This window comes from Vespa mandarinia, chromosome 12 (genome assembly GCF_050613455.1).
Source record: "Vespa mandarinia isolate Hongniang chromosome 12, ASM5061345v1, whole genome shotgun sequence".
Taxonomy (NCBI): Eukaryota; Metazoa; Arthropoda; class Insecta; order Hymenoptera; family Vespidae; genus Vespa; species Vespa mandarinia.
In genome coordinates, this window is record NC_140821.1 from 3,757,501 (window position 1) to 3,777,500 (window position 20,000).

The 20,000-nt window shown below is 27.2% G+C and overlaps 3 protein-coding genes across 8 annotated transcripts in view; 1 reads left to right on the top strand and 2 right to left on the bottom strand.

The window, feature by feature from the left end:
- Positions 1-5,655: 5,655 nt before the first annotated feature.
- LOC118449441 (nose resistant to fluoxetine protein 6) lies at positions 5,656-12,146 on the top strand. Its single transcript, XM_035883960.2, has 13 exons — positions 5,656-6,392; positions 8,940-9,184; positions 9,295-9,488; positions 9,568-9,707; positions 9,816-10,040; positions 10,132-10,339; positions 10,414-10,579; positions 10,679-10,758; positions 10,850-10,945; positions 11,027-11,156; positions 11,307-11,481; positions 11,606-11,748; positions 11,900-12,146. The coding sequence occupies exons 1-13, from the start codon at positions 6,176-6,178 to the stop codon at positions 12,026-12,028; spliced, it is 2,148 nt and encodes a 715-aa protein (XP_035739853.1). The 5' UTR covers positions 5,656-6,175; the 3' UTR covers positions 12,029-12,146.
- A 114-nt stretch (positions 12,147-12,260) lies between these two features.
- On the bottom strand, positions 12,261-16,658 carry mtm (phosphatidylinositol-3-phosphate phosphatase). 5 transcript variants are annotated; one of them, XM_035883962.2, is made up of 10 exons: positions 16,557-16,658; positions 15,875-16,103; positions 15,670-15,777; positions 14,895-15,347; positions 14,361-14,808; positions 14,053-14,228; positions 13,787-13,894; positions 13,353-13,537; positions 12,909-13,113; positions 12,261-12,770 (listed from the first exon to the last, which is right to left on the bottom strand). In XM_035883962.2, exons 2-10 carry the CDS (start codon positions 15,998-16,000, stop codon positions 12,618-12,620), a joined length of 1,962 nt encoding a protein of 653 aa, XP_035739855.1. In that variant the 5' UTR covers positions 16,001-16,103; positions 16,557-16,658; the 3' UTR covers positions 12,261-12,617. The 5 variants fall into 5 exon arrangements, with proteins under 5 accessions (XP_035739855.1, XP_035739854.1, XP_035739856.1 ...); XM_035883961.2 differs by having other exon boundaries at positions 16,493-16,631; XM_035883963.2 differs by lacking the exon at positions 16,557-16,658 and adding an exon at positions 16,196-16,324.
- Positions 16,659-18,437: 1,779 nt separating this feature from the next.
- The window catches only part of tow (target of wingless), a 38,381-nt gene continuing 36,818 nt past the window's right edge, over positions 18,438-20,000 (bottom strand). For both annotated transcript variants that reach the window (XM_085660502.1, XM_035883969.2), the window contains one exon: positions 18,438-19,791. In XM_085660502.1, coding sequence (XP_085516628.1) covers positions 19,099-19,791 — 693 coding nt within the window. In that variant the 3' untranslated portion in view covers positions 18,438-19,098. The remainder of the gene's footprint in view (positions 19,792-20,000) is intronic.

Genomic DNA, 20,000 nt, shown 5'->3' on the forward strand with positions numbered 1-20,000 from the left:
ATATATATATATATATATATATATATATTTTTTTTTTTCAGTATGACACATTGATTTTTTTATTGATTATCCTACATGATGTTATAGAACAAGAGAAATTAAAATATTTAGATTTATATTTACGTTACGATAAAAGTCTATCAATTTTTATGAACAGTTTAAAAATACACGTTATTTTTTTTTTCTTCCGTTTTTCTTTTTTTCTTCTTCTTTTTTTTTTTTTTAAATTGCTTAATCAAACTTTTAATCGTTCAAAAGTTTTCTCGCTCTATTAATATTTATTATCGGACATTATTTAATAAAATAATATTTCTATTAGAAATGATTAATTCATTTTAAATAATATAAATTATGTGATAACGATTGTGTAGAACGTTTTCCTCTTCTTTTTTTTTTTCTTACCTTTATTCTTTTTTTTTTCTCTTTTTTTGTATTTTCTTTTTTTTCTTTTCTTTCTTTCTTAGAGAATATCGATAAATATTGATAAATTTCATTAATAGTCTTTCGTCATCTTAACAAATAAGAACAGTTCCTAAGGAAAAAATATTAGCTCGTTTAATCTGTACATACAGACAAATACACACACAGACACACACACACACAGAAAGAGAGAGAGAGAGAATTAATGGTAAAACAATAATTCATTTTTATGCAATTAAAAAGAAAAAAAAAAAAATAATCCTCAACACACTACGTTCTTCGTTGCTAATAAATTTCACTTTCTTTTTTTTTTATTTTCTTTTTTATATGACTCTATCCAGGAAAGAAAAAAAAAAAGAAAGAAACAAGAATATTTCATATAGGAATGTTAAATGGTTTAAATCTATTAACGCATCGCACGGTTACTTAAAAACCATAGAAAATACATAAAATATGGAAAAGAAAATAGAGATAATTCGAGAACTTAATACGACCATTACACAGGTCGAATAGTTTCTTAGAATCGATGTGGACACTACTAATAAATTTTTCTTAAATTTCCTATACGAATTCTTTCTTTCTCTCTCTCTCTCTCTCTCTCTCTCTCTCTCTCTCTCTCTCTTTCTCTCTTTTTCTTCTTTTTTTTTTTTTTTATTCGACATAGAAAATACAGTGCGAAGTACCGGCTTGACGCAATTTTACGACAGCAATTGTGTATCGAGCATAATTAATCTTTGAACACGTACCGTGTCATACTCTTTTACAATTTATGAATTATTCATTCTTTACATTCAACTTGGTTCAAGTTAATTTATATTCTTCTTTTATGTTTTACTTCTCTTTTTTTTTCTCTCTCTCGTTTGTTTCTCTTTGTTCGTACTTTTTCTTTTTCTTCTTCTTCTTCTTCTTTTTCTTCTTCTTCTTCTTCTTCTTTTTCTTCTTCTTTTTCTTCTTCTTTTTCTTCTTCTTTTTCTTCTTCTTTTTCTTCTTCTTTTTCTTCTTCTTTTTCGTCTTTCACGTTCAATTTTTTTCGTCACTATCCATTGAAAAAGTTCATACGCGACAAAAATCCTAAATCAAAATATGAATACTGTCAAAGTTCATCAGCTAAAAAGGTAACGTCGAACGGTTATTAGATCGATATATGAAAGGTGGAGATTGGTGGAGTGGAGGGTTGGGGGGGGGGGGAGGTGGGAAAGAAAGAAAGAAAAAGAAAAATCATCAATTCGTAATAGGAAATTAAATAATCATGATTTATTTTTCTTTTAATTAATAATTGACCTGGCGTCAATCAAAGATGAAAATTATAACGTAAAGAAAATGCGCCGAAACATAATATCTTTATCATTTACGTAATTACGATCCTATTTAAATCGTGAATCAATCGAAAGTATTTTAAATAAGTTATTACGAGAGAGAGAGAGAGAGAGAGAGGAAAAAGGTATTAATAAGATATAATAGAAAGAGATAAAATATTTTATTTAACGTGATAGACACGTTGCAAAAAGAATATTAATCGTGTGACATCATTATTTCATATTTCATCTTATTTAATATTACGTATATACATAATTTATTTTGGTATTTTTATTTTTTTTTATTTTTTTATTTTTTTCATATTATATAACTAGATATAAATTTAATATTATGTTATAAGACTCACGTAATATCTTTATTGGTTATGTCACGTTAATTATTTTCATTTTGCATTAATTAAATGCGAAATTGCAATTTCTTTTCCTTTCCTTTTCTTTTCTTCTTCCCGTCTTAATATTATTTCCTCCTACGAAATTTTCTTTTCTTCCTTTTTTTTCTTTTTCTTTTCTTTTTTTTTTTTTTTTTTTTTTTTTTTTTTTTTTTTTTCAATAAACGATAAAAAAAGATATCTAAAGTATTCAAAGAAATTGTCCGATTGTTCTTTCTCGATTAATTTATAATCACACATTATAAATCACACATTATAATCATACATTATAAATGTTATATAGGATGATATTAACTTACCATCAATTTTTCTTTTTCTTTGTTTTTTTCTCAATTTCTTAATTTTTTTTCGTCTTCTTCTTCTTCTTCTTTTTCTTTCCTTTTTTTTTAACATTTCGAAAAAACCAAGTTCTTTCTCAAGAATAAAGCATATGACTAGATTAAAAACAAACATTGTACATATACATATATATTATATATATACATATATATATATATATATAGAGTTTATTTTTTCATTGTCAGACCTTCGGAAAGAATATTATATCAATATGAAAGAAAAGAAGTTGAATATTATCATCAATTTTATTGCTTCATTTAAAAAATACATTGTAATAAATAGTAAATAATAAATAATAAATAATAATAATAATAATAATAATAATAATAATGATGATAATTGAAAAATAATTTAATAATTGAATTAAAAAAAAAATAATTAAAAGCAAAAAAAGAGAAAAGAACGAACTCGATGTTTCTTCCAGAAATTTTTTTAATAATTAAATCAATCTGACGATTGAAAAAAAAAAAAAAAGAAAAAAAAAATAAAATAAAATAAAACGAAAATAAAAACAAAAGAAAAAATTGTTTAAGATCGAACGAATATGGGAAATATTTTAATAAAACGATCGAAACATAAATTTGCCAAATACATCGATAGGAAAGATCTCCTACTCGATGTTTAAAAATATTGAAAGAAACAAAAGTAAAATAAGTTGGAGCGTATCTTTCGAAGATTAAATTCGATGAAGGAATAATTTGTTGTTTTAGACAGAGAAGATGATCGGATATCTTTCGTTTAAAAGGTAATTGCTTTTCTCGAGTCAAAGTAAATATAGGTACGAGTTCTTAGCCGCTTATTATATAGAAATTATTATTTCTAACTTAAACAATATGATCATCAAAAAATTTCCATAAACATAAACGATAAGGAAGTCTTTTAACCAATATATATATATATATATTTTTTTTTTTTTTTTTTTATGAAAATAATTATACAAAATATCATAAAAAACAAAAAGGTGTATATATTTCATGTACACATGTTACATGTATTATATGTGTATATATATATATATATATATATATATATTTCTTTTTCTTAATTTTTTTCTTTTTTTTTTAATCATCTCTTTATTTTCTAAGCATTCTTTAATATTTAACAATCATTGGTCATCGATCATCATATTAAATTATCAAATTAACATATTAAATTGATAAGATTTTTTTTTATTTAATTATTTATTCGATTATTTGTAGAATTTATAATATAATAAATAACAATATTATATATCGGATAAGTAACAAAAATATATGTATTATGTAATTATTGATTTATTATTTAATCCATTTAGATTTAATTTGCTGTATATAATTTGTTAACATTTATTTCTACATTTAAACAAAACGAATCTAATTATATTAGCATTTATTGAAATCGTTGTTGATTATTGATTATGCAATCAATTCGAATACATTAAAAATAATACTTTAATCGACCCCAACACTTATATAATAGTTCAAGCAAATTTATTATAATTTATTAATATGATTTTTTTTAATCGAAATATATTTTCTACGATATTTGAAGAAATAAAAATTATAGCTTTGTCAATACAATAAAAGAAAAAGAAAAAAAAAAAAAAAAAAAAGAAAATAAAAGAAGAGAAAGAAAAAAGGAATAAGAAAAAAAAAATGATGTCGAATGATGTCAAATGAGACTTTTGAGAGATCCTTGAAAAAGAAAAAGACAAAAAATGTATCATAATCATTTTAAATCAATATCTTACAAAGTACGTGCAAATCAAATTATTTTTTCGAATTTATTACATGTTTATTATAAATAACAAATTATTTCTTCATCGAATTTAATTTTTTAAAAAATATATTCCAAAGATACCATAATACTCTAGGAATCATATTATCACATATAAAAATGTCTGATCTAACGCATTTAACAACAAAAATAATTTACTCACGTTTTCCTGGTTAATCCTATATAATAAATATTTCTTTCTTTTTCTCTCTCTCTCTCTCTCTCTTTCTCTCTCTCTCTCTTTCTATCTCTATCTTTCTCGAAACTTTCGCTATACTATTTCCATATAAAAAATAACTTCCGGAAGTCGTGTCTCACTATATAAAGTTTCTCGATCGGTGATCGAGGTCGTTGACGACAAAAGTACATTTCCATAAATTCCGTAAAAAAGTCAACTTCGATTAAACGTCCGTATTGAATAAATATTTTCCTTATATCAAGTTTTTTTCATTCAACAAATAATACATAACGTTTACATTATAGATCATCCATATTGTTGACTTTCTTTTTCTCTTTCTTCCTTTCTTCTTACTTTTTTCTTTTTTTCTTTCTTTCTATTTCTTTATTTGTATTTTTCATTTAATTATTTTTTAATGCTCGAAAATAGAACGACAACATTACATGACGACATTAATGATGTGAAACTATTCGTAGAAATGCATGCATAAAAAAAAAATAGGATAACGAAAAATACAAAGATTGAACGATTATATAGAATAATCGCATTCCTGTGGCATCGTATTATCGCATGATAATAAAGATTGATAATATTAGTAGTAGTAATAATAGTAGTTTAATAGTAGTAGTAGTAGTAGTAGAGTAGTAGAAGTAATAGCAGTAGTAGTAGAGTAGTAGAAGTAGTAGTAGTAGTAGTGGTGGTGGCGATGGTGATGGTGGTGATAGTTATAGTGATGGAGGTGGTAGCGATGGTGATAGTGGTGATGGTAATAATGAAAGGTAGTGGGGAAAGTTAAGAAAATACTCCTCAACACACAGTTAAAGACTTCGTTCCTTTTCAATTGCCTTCTGCGATGAGTTTTCATCGAGTGTACTTAGTTCTCTCACGTTAGTTCATCGTGTTTTATCAATTTCGAACATAATCTCATTTTCTTTATTGTCCTTACTATTATTGTTCATTTTTTCTTTTCTTTTCTTTTCTTTTCTTTTCTTTTTCTTTTCTTTTCTTTTTCTTTTCTTTCTCTCTCTCTCTCTCTCTTTCTCTTTCTCTATTTCTTTGTGTCTATCTCGTCAAATTTTCTCCTACATTATATATTTTTAATATATCTCTCATATATTTTCTTCTAAGGATAAAACAAGACCTATTTATCGTTATCGAAAATAATTACAAATTTCTTATTTCCTTCGAAAAAAAAAAAAAAAAAAAGAAAAAAAATAATCACGTTCGTTAACTTTCCTTGCTTTTTTTGTTCTTTTTTCGTCTTTTCTGCCCCCCCTTTCTTCTTCTTTTTTTTTTTTTTTTTTTTTTTTTTAAATCAAAAAAACTTAAAAAGAGGAAATAGTCCTCGCAAATCGTCTGAGGACAAATTTTTCATTCCATTTTATTTTTTATCCTTTTTACCTTTCTCGATGATCAAATTTTTTTCGACGGCCAAAATCGAGAGTAGCGTGAAATAAAGAAAATCCATATAGAAATATAACACGGAGAAGAGAAAAATAATAAAGATTAAAACAAAGACAAAGAACAAGTGGAAGAAAAAAGAAAAAGTAGTAAAAGTAATATTGGAAGAAATAAGTGTACTTTTGTAAATTTCGAATGTTCTTATCTTTGAACGAGCATTATCTTATTTGATATATATATATATATAGAATAGTAAAAGAAAGGAAAAAAGAAAGAAATTAAAGAAAAAATAAAAGAAAATAGAAGAAAAAGTGGAAGAGGAGAAAGAAGGAAGAGAAGGAAGTATATAAAACAATTATCAAAGGAATAGAATCAAGATGACATGTTCAAGATTACTCTTGTTCATTTTTCTCGGTGAATCCTTTCTCTTATTTCATTATACCTTAGCCACGGACATAAAAACGATAATGGAACGTACGTTGCCGGTCTATGCTATGCTCTCAAATGCACATTTTCTTAATTCAACGACGTGTGCCAAGGAGTTGATAAATTTACGAGATGCTATCGATCGGCGAACATTATGGAGCTTAAAAGGTAGGTAATATTTACGATAAATATCCAATAAAATTCCATCATTGACCTTTTGTTTCGATATTTTATTATTTCTCTGTCTCTCTCTCTCTCTCTCTCTCTCTCTCTCTCTTTCTCTTTCTCTCTTTATTTTATTTATTTCTTTTCGTTTTCGTTCATTTTTTTTTCTTTTTCTTTTTTTTTTTTTATGAAAAACACCTTACCGGATGATCTTTCAAATTTCTTTAAAATTACTTGTTTCTTTTTTTTTTTTCTTATAAGTGCATACTCTTTAAAGGATTATTTACACATTGAAAAAAAAAAAGAAAAAAAAAAGAAAAAAGGAAAATGAAAAAATGAAATAACGCCTACAAATATGTCAGTCGTATTAAAAGAGAAATGTTGGCATTTCGATTTTGCGATCAATGAAAGAAAAAAAAAAAAGGAAGAAAAGAAAAAAGAGAAGGAAAGAAAAAGGACGAAAGTAAATGGAACAAATAAATAAATAAATTAAGATATAAATAACTTAAGAGAAAAGGAAAAAATGAAAAAGAGATTCGAGGAACGTTCAAACGACATCGAATGATAAAATGAACAAGTTAGAGTTCATTCTGCAAGTTTCCTTAGTGAAACTATTACATTCCGATTACGATATACATGAACCCGGTTCGTTCATTTTACGAAATCACTTTTAAATTTATGTCGTTACATTTCTATGGTCTCTAAATATCGTCAACGAGAAAGAGAGAAAGAGAGAGAGAGAGAGAGAGAGGGATCAATGATTGAGAGAATTTTTTTTCTTTTTTCTTTTCCTTTTCCTGTTACTTTTCCTTTTGCTTTCCTTTTCCTTTTCCTTCTTTTTTCTTCATTCTTTCTATGCAGTTGTTTCCTTTGCGAGATTAAAACTAAAAAAAAAAAAAAAAAAAAAAAAATACAAAGAAAAAGAAGAAAAAGACGAAAAAAAAATAAGGAAAGAGAGAAAGAGAAAGAAAGAGAGAGAGAGAGAGAGAGAAAAAAAGAAAAAAAAAAAAGAATTTACACTGAAAAGAACGGAGACACCACAAATTGGCTCTTAGACGTATTTGATAACAAGTTGTCTCGAAGGATTCCAACGAAAGTCATATTGTTACACACACTGTCGGTCGTACTTGTATACACATGTGAATACACGAGTTAAGCTACAGGTCGGGAAGTCTTGTCAAACAACTCTCACCAAATGATTCCTTAAACTCATAGTTGAGAATATAAGTATCGGCTTGCTACATCTATTTACATCTGAAAAATTTTTTTTTTGGCCTTCGTTTTATTCATAGATTCATCCTCAATTTACTTATTAATTTTTATATAATATATATAATGTATATTTAATATTAATATCTATAATATATATAATATTATTAATATTATATATATATATATATATATATATATATATATATAAAGATAATCAGATAATAAAATGCATTTTCATTAATAATTAATAAATATTTTCAAAAAGAATTAACATTGCCATAACTAATATTAATATTATATCATCGTTATATTTTTCAACATTGATTATATTTACTCATTAAAATAATGACTTATTAATAATTATTAACAGAATCATTTTGGATGAATATATATATATATATATATATATGCAAATGGTACATTAAATTTTGTCTGTTTTTTTCGAATTTTTTTTCGATGCTTCGAAAGGATCGTAAAATATTTTAAAATATTGGGAAATTAGTGTTTCTTAATCTTTCCTTTTTATTTAATTCCTGCACCATTTAATTTGTTATTAATTAAAACAGCATGATCTTTTCGTTCATCAGTAATATAAATCAATAAGAATTTTTACCCTTTTTTTTGTTATTAAATCGATAAATTATTAGAAAATTTTCCAATCTAATTAGAATTAATCTTAAACATTTAATGACGATAATTTATATTCATTTTTTATAATATTCAAGGTGAACGTCTTTCCGAGATGAATATGTTTTCGAGATAAACAAGTTTCTGAGAATATCGTACAACTTACTTTTATGATTACACAAATCAAAAGTTTTTAACATTCTAAAATACTGTAATCGATAAATTAGATAATCTACATTTCATATATATATATATATATATATATTTTTTTTTTTTTTTAGCGTTGCTTAATATCTAATATTTTGAATTACTTAAAAGAACATTTTTCCGTGATAATTCTAATTTATATTTTATTTTAATTTACATAAATCTAGCTATACATCTTCAAATGTTACATTCTTAAACGATGATCGTAAATAAAATATTTTTTATTATATAATTTAATTATTAATTAGAATCCTTGAAAAAAGAAAAAAAAAAAAAAAGAATTTATATATCATAAACGATTATTTTAAAAAAGTAAAAAAATTAAAGGATTTTAACACCTTACATTAGACAATCACTTTATACTTCGTCGATAAGTACGGTTGCTCACTTTTAGGGGCATATATATTATATATAAATAATATAGAAAGTATATAAATCTAATGGGATCATGGAATTAATTCATTAAATTTGTTTCTTTTTTTTTTGTTTTATTTTTTGATCAAGTAATCGATTCAAGTGGCGAACCAATGTCCGGATTTTTCTATGGAAATAATTATTGGCTTGGTAAACAAAGTCAATGCGAAGATACGAACAATAGAATTCCGTTAACAATTAAAGAAAATGAACTAATAAATAATTCGAGATATCGTCACGTCGAAGATGAATTTCCACCGTACAAAATCAAATATTTCGTCGCATATTTCAGGCACAATAGCACTTTGCAATATCACATTAGAGTACATAACGAAGTGAGTATCTATTAAATAAATGAACACGATCTTAGTAATACTGATTAACATAAATGTTTTTATTATTTTCACTTCTTGTTTTTTTTTTTATCTTGTTTCTTTTTTTATAGGATTTGGTAACACTAGGAATGTGTTTACCGGCTACCTGTTCAAATGATCAATTATACATTCTTCTTGAAAAAGTTGTAAGAAATAGAATTCTTATTATAAGTGACCTATATTCGATTGATCTTAAACTGCTCGAAGTAAAAAATCTAATTAACGATTATCAATGGTTCTCGAGTAAAACATTCATATCAGTCATGTATGTCAAAGAGCATAAAAGATTTACGTGCGTTACGTTAACCGAGTATAACAAATTGATTTGTCTATTTCTCCTTTAGGTGTATATCAATACTTACGTGGTTGTTAATGCTAATAGGAACGACCTATGACATTGTGATATATCAAAAACGTTTAAAAAGGCACGCTAAGCTTCTTCAAATTTATGAAAATACTCTTTCTTCTCAAGACAAAACAATCGGTATGATCATTCAATAATATAGATCATAAAATGAACGTGTATATATATATATATATATATATATATATATATTTATATGTATATATAATATTTGATAAAATTATTTAGATAATAAACAATCAAACATGGATCCTGAGGATAAGCCGATAACATTAAAATTTCAAAATTCTATTAGTAAAGTATTTCTGGCTTTTTCCATTTACTCGAACACGAAGAAAATATTTAATACAAAACTGAATGATAATTCTATACTGATTATAAACGGTTTGAAATTTCTAACGATGTTATGGATCATTATAGGACACACGATATATTACATCAATGATTATATCGGTAAATTAATAACACATTATAATCAAAACTTTATATAATATATAATAATAATTAATTTCTTAAAATTTCATTTGATTTACTTTAATTATAGACAATAAAGTAATAGCCTTTAGAAAATCAGAATCTTTGGTTGTTCAAGTGATGACTAATGCGTCATTATCGGTAGATACATTTCTTTTTCTCAGTGGTTTTCTCATAACTTATTCGTATTTAAATAAAGAACAAGAAAGGAATAAACATCGGCCATTGAAGTATATGATTAAATATTACTTCATGAATATCCTAAAAAGATTTATCAGGTAGGTAGGTTACATGTTAACGAATATAATTAGAAATATATAATTACTTATAAAAATTTTGTTTTCTAATTTAGATTTACACCGTCTTATATGATTACAATGGGAATATTTGAAATAACTTCATTGTGGTACAGTTATACCTCGCAGTTTTATATGACAGAACGTTCATACGATGTCTGTCCAAAATATTGGTGGAGGAATATACTTTATATTCAAAATTTGTTTGATAGAAACAACATGGTAAGAATATTTCCTTTTATAAATAATATAAATATTATCGTTTTTCAAATAATGTTTAATTGTATTAAAATTATTTTAACGATAATATGATATTTACAGTGCATGTCTTGGAGTTGGTATTTGGCAAATGATATGCAATTTTTTATGATAACTACATTCCTGTTAATATTATCATCCAGGTAAATCAATTATTTTAATTCCATATATTCCAATTGAAATTTTTTTTCCAATCGTAAACGTTTGATAATTAAAAACATTCAATTATGGCAGGTACTTCAACGTGGCCGCCTGTTTACTAAGTCTATTGTTTATCGCATCGATAATCATAACCGGCTACATATCACATATTCACAATTACGTTCCTACGTAAGTAATTGAAAAATTAAATACGTTAGATTAATATACACATATTATAATCATCATTGATGTTTGAGATTGATTTTATAGATTGGATGAACAGTACCGTAATTTAAATGTACTGTACGATCCACCGTGGGTTAGGATAGGACCTCATATAGTGGGTATAATCACCGGTTATATCGTTATCAAATTGAACAAAGAATTACGATGGAAAAGGGTAAAGAAAAAATACAAATAAAAATAAAAAAAAAAAAAAAAAAAGAAAAAAAAAGAACAAAAAAAATCTTATTTATAATAATTTTATATTAAAATAATTGAGAATTAAAAGTTGACTTGATAATTTCATAATGATTAAAATGATCTTTAGAGAACTATCATATTATTCTGGATACTTAGTAGTACCTGCAATATATTAGTACTTTTTGGATTATGGGAAAAAAGAATATCGGTTATAAGTGCTGCCATTTATGTTGCCTTTGCTAGAACAGCTTGGGCAATTGGCTTGGCATGGCTTGTAATTGCCTGTGTCACGAATCACGGAGGTATGTAAATATCAATGAACAAAATCAAATTGCATTAGGTCGACGTTGATTCCCTTTTTTTCTTTTTTTCTTCCTTTCTTTCTTTCTAAATAATTCTTATCTAATTGAGAAATTTTTATTTTAGGTATTATCACCAAGATTCTTTCGTTAAAAAGTTGGATACCATTCAGTAAATTATCTTACTGTGTCTATCTATTAAATCCTATTGTTACCAATTCCATTTACTTAAACAGCGAAAATGTTAATCACATTGATTTAATACCGAACGTAAGTTTATCCAATCAATTAAAATTTCTCTTTTTATTATTAATTATATTTCAGATAATAATGTTAATTAATTTTTTCTTTTTTTCCTTTTCTTTTCTTTTTTCTTTTTTTTTTTTCTTTTTTTTTTTTTTTCGTTCATATCCTCTTTCAGATAATATTAATGTTTGGAAACTTTGTGAGCACTTACATATGCGCTTACATATTTTCGATAATGTTCGAAATGCCATTCATCCTGTTGTTAAAACAAGTTTTTAATTTTGACGCCAATACGAAAAAATGATCAATCTTTGATCTCCTTCCATGGATATATTTACATTCATTAATTGAATTGCACAATGTTTTTTTTTGATGTTCTTTTGTAATTTATTGGAAAAAAAAATGTGTTTGGTTTTCTTTTCTCTCTCTCTCTCTCTCTCCCCCCTTCTCTCTCTCTCCCTCTCTCTCATTTTTGTTTTCCATTCTTTATGCGATTTAATGCATTCCTTTTTTACATTACACACTGATAATCGCGCAATTAATACGAATTATAATCGATCGAATGATCTAACTCCACATATATGTATATCTCGGTTTTTTCTTTTTTTTTTTTTCTTTTTTTTTTTCTTTTCTTTTTTTCGTTTTTCTTTTCGATGATTTATAAACTTCTTTTATTTCGTGTCTAACATTTTGTACACAACGAAGCGAGTTCAATAAAAATATCTTGTACACTGACTTAAAAGAGATAGATAAGCGTAGGGCACATTTATAATCATAATAATAATAATAATAATAATAATAATAATAATAATTAAAAAAAAAAAAAAAAAAAAAAAAAGAAGTAAGAAAGAAAGAAACTACAGATCATTAAACGATAATACATCCTCGCCGTGCTATGAGTGAACCGGGGAATGTATCCTAGGAGGTGCAGGCGAGGTATGAGATCGATTAGCTCGAGAAGCTTGTTCACGACGACCTTCCTCAAGTTGTTTCTCAAGCTGCTCTTTCAAGACTAGAAGTTCTCTCGTTCGTTGATAAACAGGATCCTGAAATGGACAAACAAATGCTTTCTTTTTTATTTTATTTTATTTTATTTCTTTTTTTTTTTTCTTTTTTTTTTTTTTTCTTTTTTTCTTTCCATTAACCAAAGCCGATTTAATACGATTAAAAAGAAAATTACAAACCTGTTGTCTCATAATCGGATTCCATCTACAATAGAGACCCTTCCAAGGTTTGATATACCTCATACTTGCTATTGGCATTAGAACGAGTTGATAATTCGGTCCAGCCAAGTAAAGAGGATTTTGATAAAGGGATAATTGACTATTGGTGTAGGACCATAACGATACGGTTCTTTGTTTGACCTGTTCTTGTACTCTCTCGCGTTCGCTTAAAAAAAAAAAAAAAAAAAAGAAGAAGAAGAAGAAGAAAGACATAATAAAGGAGAAAAATAAAAGAGAAGGAAGAAATGATAATCGATAACGATTAGAAAAGAAAAAAAAAAAAGGAAGTTAAGATGTAAGCTGTTATACGAGAAAATTTCTAGTTTTATCAGATAAAGATTAATTTATCAGATTATTATATACTTACATACATACATACATACATATATATATATATATATATACCTGCTGAATAAAAACGTGCCAAATCTGCAAGAGTAAAGATGGTCGAGGATGGTAATTAAAAAATGCTCATTAAATTCAAATGCATTAACAAATTGTCGCGTTATTTGCCAAACGCAATCCATAAATTGTAAAAATACTGGAGAACGATCAGCGTCACTATGGTGTTCATCGCCATGACCAATCCTCTGAAGAAATGAGATCATAAGATTATGAAAAATAATTATTATTTAAATGTATACATATTTTTAAATAAATGTAAAATAAATTACTTAAGTATATATATATATATATTTTTTTTATATACATGATTATATATATATATATTTTTTTTATATACATGATTATATATATATATATATATATATATATATATATATATATATATGTTTTTTTCTTTTTTCTTTTTTCTTTTTTTTTTTTTGCATATGAACTACCTGTTGAAATTTATGACCGAAACTAAGCCATTCCTTTTCTATGAGAACTTCAAATCCTTTAATGGTCCTGTAATATGGATCCAACATTAACATGGCAAGAGCTGTTAGCTATAAAAATAAAAAAAATATATGATAGATTATATTTACATATATTAAAAATTTTATAACAATTCATAATCATTAAGATATATTATATTATTATTATTATTATTATTATTATTATTATTATTATTATTATTATTATTATTATTATTATTATTATTTACTTGTGCTGTTCGATCCCATCCATCCGAACAGTGTACAAGTACGGAAGTCTTATGATTTTCTACTTTATCCACAATTCTAACTGCACCAGCGAGAACACATTTAATATGTTTAAGCCACATTGTCGATTCTATACCAGATAACCATTTGCCTTCGTCGATTGTTGGAAAACATAATTCTATATAATAAGATTTAATTTTATTTAAAGTGACCTGGATCGTTGTATTAACATATACATAGAAAGAAAAAGAGAAAAAAAAAAAAAAAAAAGAAAAAAGAAAAAATCATTTAAATATCACATTAGTAATACCTTTTAATTTTCTTAGGCTCTCTCTCATAACGTGAATATTATGAATATCAAGAAAAACAAGCTCAGCATTTTGATAAGCATCCTCACTTTCATAACCACCACCTTTCGCTTTATTCGCTATTGCATTAGGCATTGGTCGAGCATCCATTATAAATAGTTTATGGCTTTGTGCATTGGCATCCATTATCAACTGCACGTACCTCTCATCCTCTCGACTTCTTTTACCACCAACGCCGACTAACGGCTGTGCGCAACGCGTTATAGTTGCCTGACTTTCTGAATGAATCCACGAAAGTACTGGCAATCTTCCTCTACTTCTAAAAGCTGCCGATGCTTGTAAATCTTCATCTGTCGCAGCCGCAGGTACTGCCCAAACAGCGGGATAACTATCGGCTAATGTATAAGTGTCATTAATCTTTGATATCTTCCACATATCATTATTTACACCCTATAATTGAAATTTAATCATCTATAAATATTATTTCAAATTATAATAAAATATTAATGATTTCAAAACTGATTAGAATCCATTACCATTCGTTTTAATTCGGCAATGGGCTCATAAACGTTCCAACCATTCTCAGGAAATGTTTCGGAATATTCAAATGCGAATAATGGTAATTTATGCGACAACGGAAATGAATATTGTTGAAGTTTTTCAAAGACATCTCTTCTAGAATGATTTTCTTGCTTATGGGCAAATCGAAGATTTCTCATGTCTTTACAAAACACTTCTATACCATATGAATTTTCTCCTCTGCTTGATGCACCACCAACTTTTTCGATTCTACTGACAACACCCAAGGGCACTTCCACGACATAAGGCGTTTCACGGTCTACACTACGAAAGTGAAGTTTATAATTTGTAACACTAAGAATTCCTATAGCTGGACCCGAATAAGGACATAAGTATGTCACTTCATGGGCTATCCCTTGAACTCGTTCCCCATTTAAAAGTGGTGGACCAGTATCATTTCCTGATAAATTCTGTTGGAAACAATTTTTTTAACGTGTTAAAATAATTGAATATTAATTTATTACAATGCATACGATTTCTATTTACAAATATACATTCAAATCAAAATGTGCTATAAAAAGTAAAAGTGACGACGAAGAAGATTTTTACAATTATATCGGGATATTAAATAAATCTCTTCGATGAAACTGAAAGGTAGCAACAGCAGTTCATAATGAAGACAAATAAAGTGACAAAAATGGGGGAGGAAAAAAAAAAGAAAAAAAAAAAAAAGAAAAAAAGAAAAGGAGCAAAACAATTTCAACTACAGCCACTTGTTATTTTCTGACTCACTTTTACTTGATTGTCTTTTTTTGCCTCCAAAGCAGAGACAATGTTATTATCTGTAGAAGTAGAACTCGAAGAAAAGCTTTTCGTATGGGATGCTTTTTCCCAACTCTCCTAACAAAAATTGAGTTAGTGTCGTATGAAATCAATCCGATAAAAAAGAATTATACTTATAAAAGTTTCTTGCTAATTGAATAATTAGATGTAATACCGATTCTTGACCCATCTTTGAATTGAGTGAACTGCTTTTGCTGTCTGAATTAAGGGAATCTGAACTGGCATTTTTTGAGTTGTTTTGCTCTACATTCAGGAGTTCAGCACTGCCTCTCTTCTCCATGCTTGTAGTACGTATGCTTCTAATTTCTTCTACTCCTGTTGCAATGACATTTTCAAACTTTCAAACGGTCTTCTACATTGATTTCTTCAATTGATTCTTAATCCTACAAATATTAAATATGCGTCATATTAATACAAACAGATAACAACAAAACATTTCTAAATAAAATGATAATAATATTTTCTTTCGGTTAACCTCAAAAATGTTAATTCGTATTATACATTAGAAAAAGGATAAACAATGTTAAATATATTAATTTATACGTGTTATCCCAATGTAATATATGTTCTTAATTTAAACGGTCAATACCGAAAAAAAAAAATAAAAAAAAAAGTAAATAAAAAAAAAATTGAAAACAACTTCAAAGCAGTTGATTTCTAATATTACAAAGCCACGCCCCAAAACATTCAAAAAGTTCTTATTATTATTTATAAATGGGATTAATTTTAATTATATACACAATTGGTATGAAAAAAAAAAATTATCACCCACTTCTATAATATGAGATTTTTTTTTTTAATATTTTAAAACGTTAAGTTCTGTCACAATGCAGCACCTTGCGTTTGACAGTAGTAGCCATCTTGCGATGGAAATACGACCAGTTGGCGCCACATTCGAATCTTCCAATCAGACACGTGCGGTCAAATTATCGAAAATTTGAATTTTGTTATCATTTTACTAATAAATATATATGTAACCTTTTTCGTCATTATTTCAATATTATAAATAATAATAGTAGTAATAATAATAATAATAATAATAATAATAATAATAATAATAATAATAATAATAATAATAATAATAATAATAATAATAATAATAATAATAATAATAAAATGAGAAAACAAAAAGAAAATAGTATTATTTCCATGTAGAACAATACGGCAGTAAAGACAAAGAAAAAAAAAAAATGTCATACATATATACTTATTGATCTTATTGCGTCCTGGACGATTTAAAAGAAGATTTAGGATTTAGTCTAAAAATTCATTAGAATATTTTGAGGATGATGCGTTTCGAGGTTATTAGCAAAATATACATATATATATATATATACATATTAATTGTATAAATACGATTACATTTGTATCGTAAGAGTTCTGGGAGACCATAAATCCTATTAGTATCTCTTAATAAATCGGATTATGACAGGGATTTCTTTTCCGCAATATGTCACTCATTACTCATCGCTTACTAACTCGATTCTTGAATAGTTGAAAATGATTTTGAAATTTATTTTTTTTCTTTTTTTATTTTTTTTTTTTTTTAACGTTTCAAATATCTCAAAAATGGCTTATATAACAAATAAAACGATATAAGAAGAATATTTTACAAAAATAGGAGTCGGGGTGAAATAATGAATTTTATTTGTAAAAAAAAATTGTTCAACAGAACAAAACGTATAATCACAATTCGACAGTGATGTAGCAATTTCGATTAGGTGTTTGTGTTGCATATGTATATGTATGTGTATGTTTTTTTTTGTGATTCTTCTACAGTATATAGAGCGTATTTTAACATGAAATATAAAACTCTCATCATCAACTATATATATCGTTAACTCTGAACATGGTCAACATATAAATATACAGTCATCACGTTAAGTTATATATATATATATATATATATATATATATATATATATATATATATACGTATATAATATATATATATATCCATACAAGTATATGTATTTATGTATATTATATACACATATGTATAGTGATTTTATAATATAATACGTTTTCTTCTCTCTCTCTCTCTCTCTCTCTCTCTCTCTCTCACACACACACACACACACACACACACACACACACACATACTCTATCCCTCTCTTTATTTATACGATCTCATCATGATATATCTCTTCCTTGTTGTTCTCATACGTATATTCATGCAGATTTATCATACATGCACACATACAACATATATATATATATATATATATATGTATATATGTATATATGTATATCCCAAAAGATATATCGCGCTACTAAAATTAATACAAAAAGGCTTTGCTTCTCTCGAAAATCCATTTTAATAACATTTTGATACGAAGAAAAGCTTCCTGTCGATTAGAAAAAGGAGAAAAAAAGTAACGGACGACAAATATCGTACGCACATCGAAAAGATTTTTTTTTTTATTTCTTTTTTTTTCTATTATTTTCGTTTTTGTTAATTTTTTTTTGTGTATTTTCTTTTGTTTTCTCTCTCTCTCACTCTCTCTCTCTCTTTCGCCTGTTTCAATTTTTTCATATTATACACGATCACGAGAGAAGGATAGAGTATTATAATATCGCGCCGAGGGATTTTTCTTTTCACTATGTTCCCGCGATTTTTCTCAGATTGCTTATTTAGAGCATTTTGGCACTTTTATTAACGATGTATAGTAGTATCAATGGTAGTCACTCTTTTATTTAGTCACTCTCAACGCGAATTCTTTTTTATTTAAGATGTGTGTATGATCTCTTCTTTTTTTTTGTTTTCTTCTTTCTTTCTTTTTTCCCCCATATTCCACTGATTATTTTCTTGTATTATTTTTTTCTTCTATTCTTCTTTCAATCGTCGATCGAATCAAGTTTTGTATCCTTAGGCCATTACCTTCTTCTTCCACCATCATCACCTCCTCCTCCCCCTCCTCCTCCTCCTCTTCTTACTCCTTTTCTTTCTCATCCTCCTCATCTTCTTCCACCATTTTTCTTTTAAACATCATGGGAAAGTTCTTATCGACAGAGGAATCTAAAGTATAAGAAGTTGAATAACGCGAGCTGAGGATTACGAGTTTTTCAGAAGCAACCCATTTTTACGGATCTTCCTTACAATCTTTTCCTTCACTATCTCTCTCTCTCCATCTCCATCTCCCTCTCTCTCTCTCTCTCTCCATCTTTTTTCTTCTTTCTTTCCATGTCCAATTGCTCTCTATTCTCCTCTCTCTCTCTCTCTCTCTCTCTCTCTCTCTCTCTCTCTCTCTCTCTCTCTCTCTCTCTCTCTCTCTCTCTCTCGCTCTCACTCTCTCTTCCCTTAGCTCTCAACTTTTCACAAGAAGAGTTCCCTGCGAATTATATTCAGTCTTATCTCGTCGTTCGTGCCAATCCTGGTCACGTCATTTGGGCGGCATTAAAGCCTCGTTTTCTCGTTACAGAGAAATGTTGTGGACTACCGATCTGAAATTGTTGAACATATGGATTGTTTCTGAGTACATTGCCACCTTGTGATCCAGAGTATTGCGATGGTGGTACAATAATTCCAGTTTGTTGAAGATATTGTTCACGATATAAAGCTTGCTGTGTGACATATTCACCGTTTACAGGATTCTGCGATCCGTAATGTATTTTTGTTGTACCTTTAGTTGGCATTTGATTAGCGTTACATTCCTTATAACTATCCTGATAACGCAAACCACCACCGGTCGGTGAACTTCCTGGCGGCGTAACATTTTTCAAACTTTGAGTTGGACTTTGAGTAATAGATTCTAACACGTGCCTTGGCATATTAGGTGAGTGACAATGACTTTCCTGAAGGCCATCGACACGATTAGCATTTCTCACAAATATCGGTGCACTCTCTGGCCTACCACCTACTATATTTCTCATTCCCTCCCGATCCTTAGCACTTAGACTTTGTTTCGACGTACTCAAACCGGAATTACGATTCTTTTGATTGGACAATGTTGCGTTATTCAGATCGGACACGCTCGACCACGTTACGCTTGCTAACTCCCAACGCCGTAAAAGATTTGACACATGTTCGGCTCGGTTCGCTGAGTCAAGAGTTTCGTCATAGTCAGGACCCTGAAAACAAAAAAGATAGAAATAAACGAATAAGTAAGTAAGTAAGTAAGTAAACAAACAAACGAACAAACAAATAAATAAATCTAAAAAAAAAAAAAAAATTAATATATCTCACATTCTTCGTACAACTTATTGTTAGTTTTTCTTTCTTTCTTTTTTGTTTTGTTTTATTTTTTTCTCTTCTTTGTCATTTATAAAGCTTGTAGTGA

Bases quoted from the DNA above. Each gene is read 5' to 3' on its own strand.
- mtm (XM_035883962.2), bottom strand. From the start codon at position 16,000: ATGGAGAAGAGAGGCAGTGCTGAACTCCTGAATGTAGAGCAAAACAAC. The intron at 14,229-14,360 runs GTATTACTAATG...CTTATTATATAG, and splicing joins GAGCCTAAGAAAATTAAAAG to AATTATGTTTTCCAACAATC. The intron at 12,771-12,908 runs GTTTGTAATTTT...TGTCCATTTCAG, and splicing joins ATCCGATTATGAGACAACAG to GATCCTGTTTATCAACGAAC.
- LOC118449441 (XM_035883960.2), top strand. From the start codon at position 6,176: ATGACATGTTCAAGATTACTCTTGTTCATTTTTCTCGGTGAATCCTTT. The intron at 9,708-9,815 runs GTATGATCATTC...AAAATTATTTAG, and splicing joins TTCTCAAGACAAAACAATCG to ATAATAAACAATCAAACATG. The intron at 11,482-11,605 runs GTATGTAAATAT...TTTTTATTTTAG, and splicing joins CTGTGTCACGAATCACGGAG to GTATTATCACCAAGATTCTT.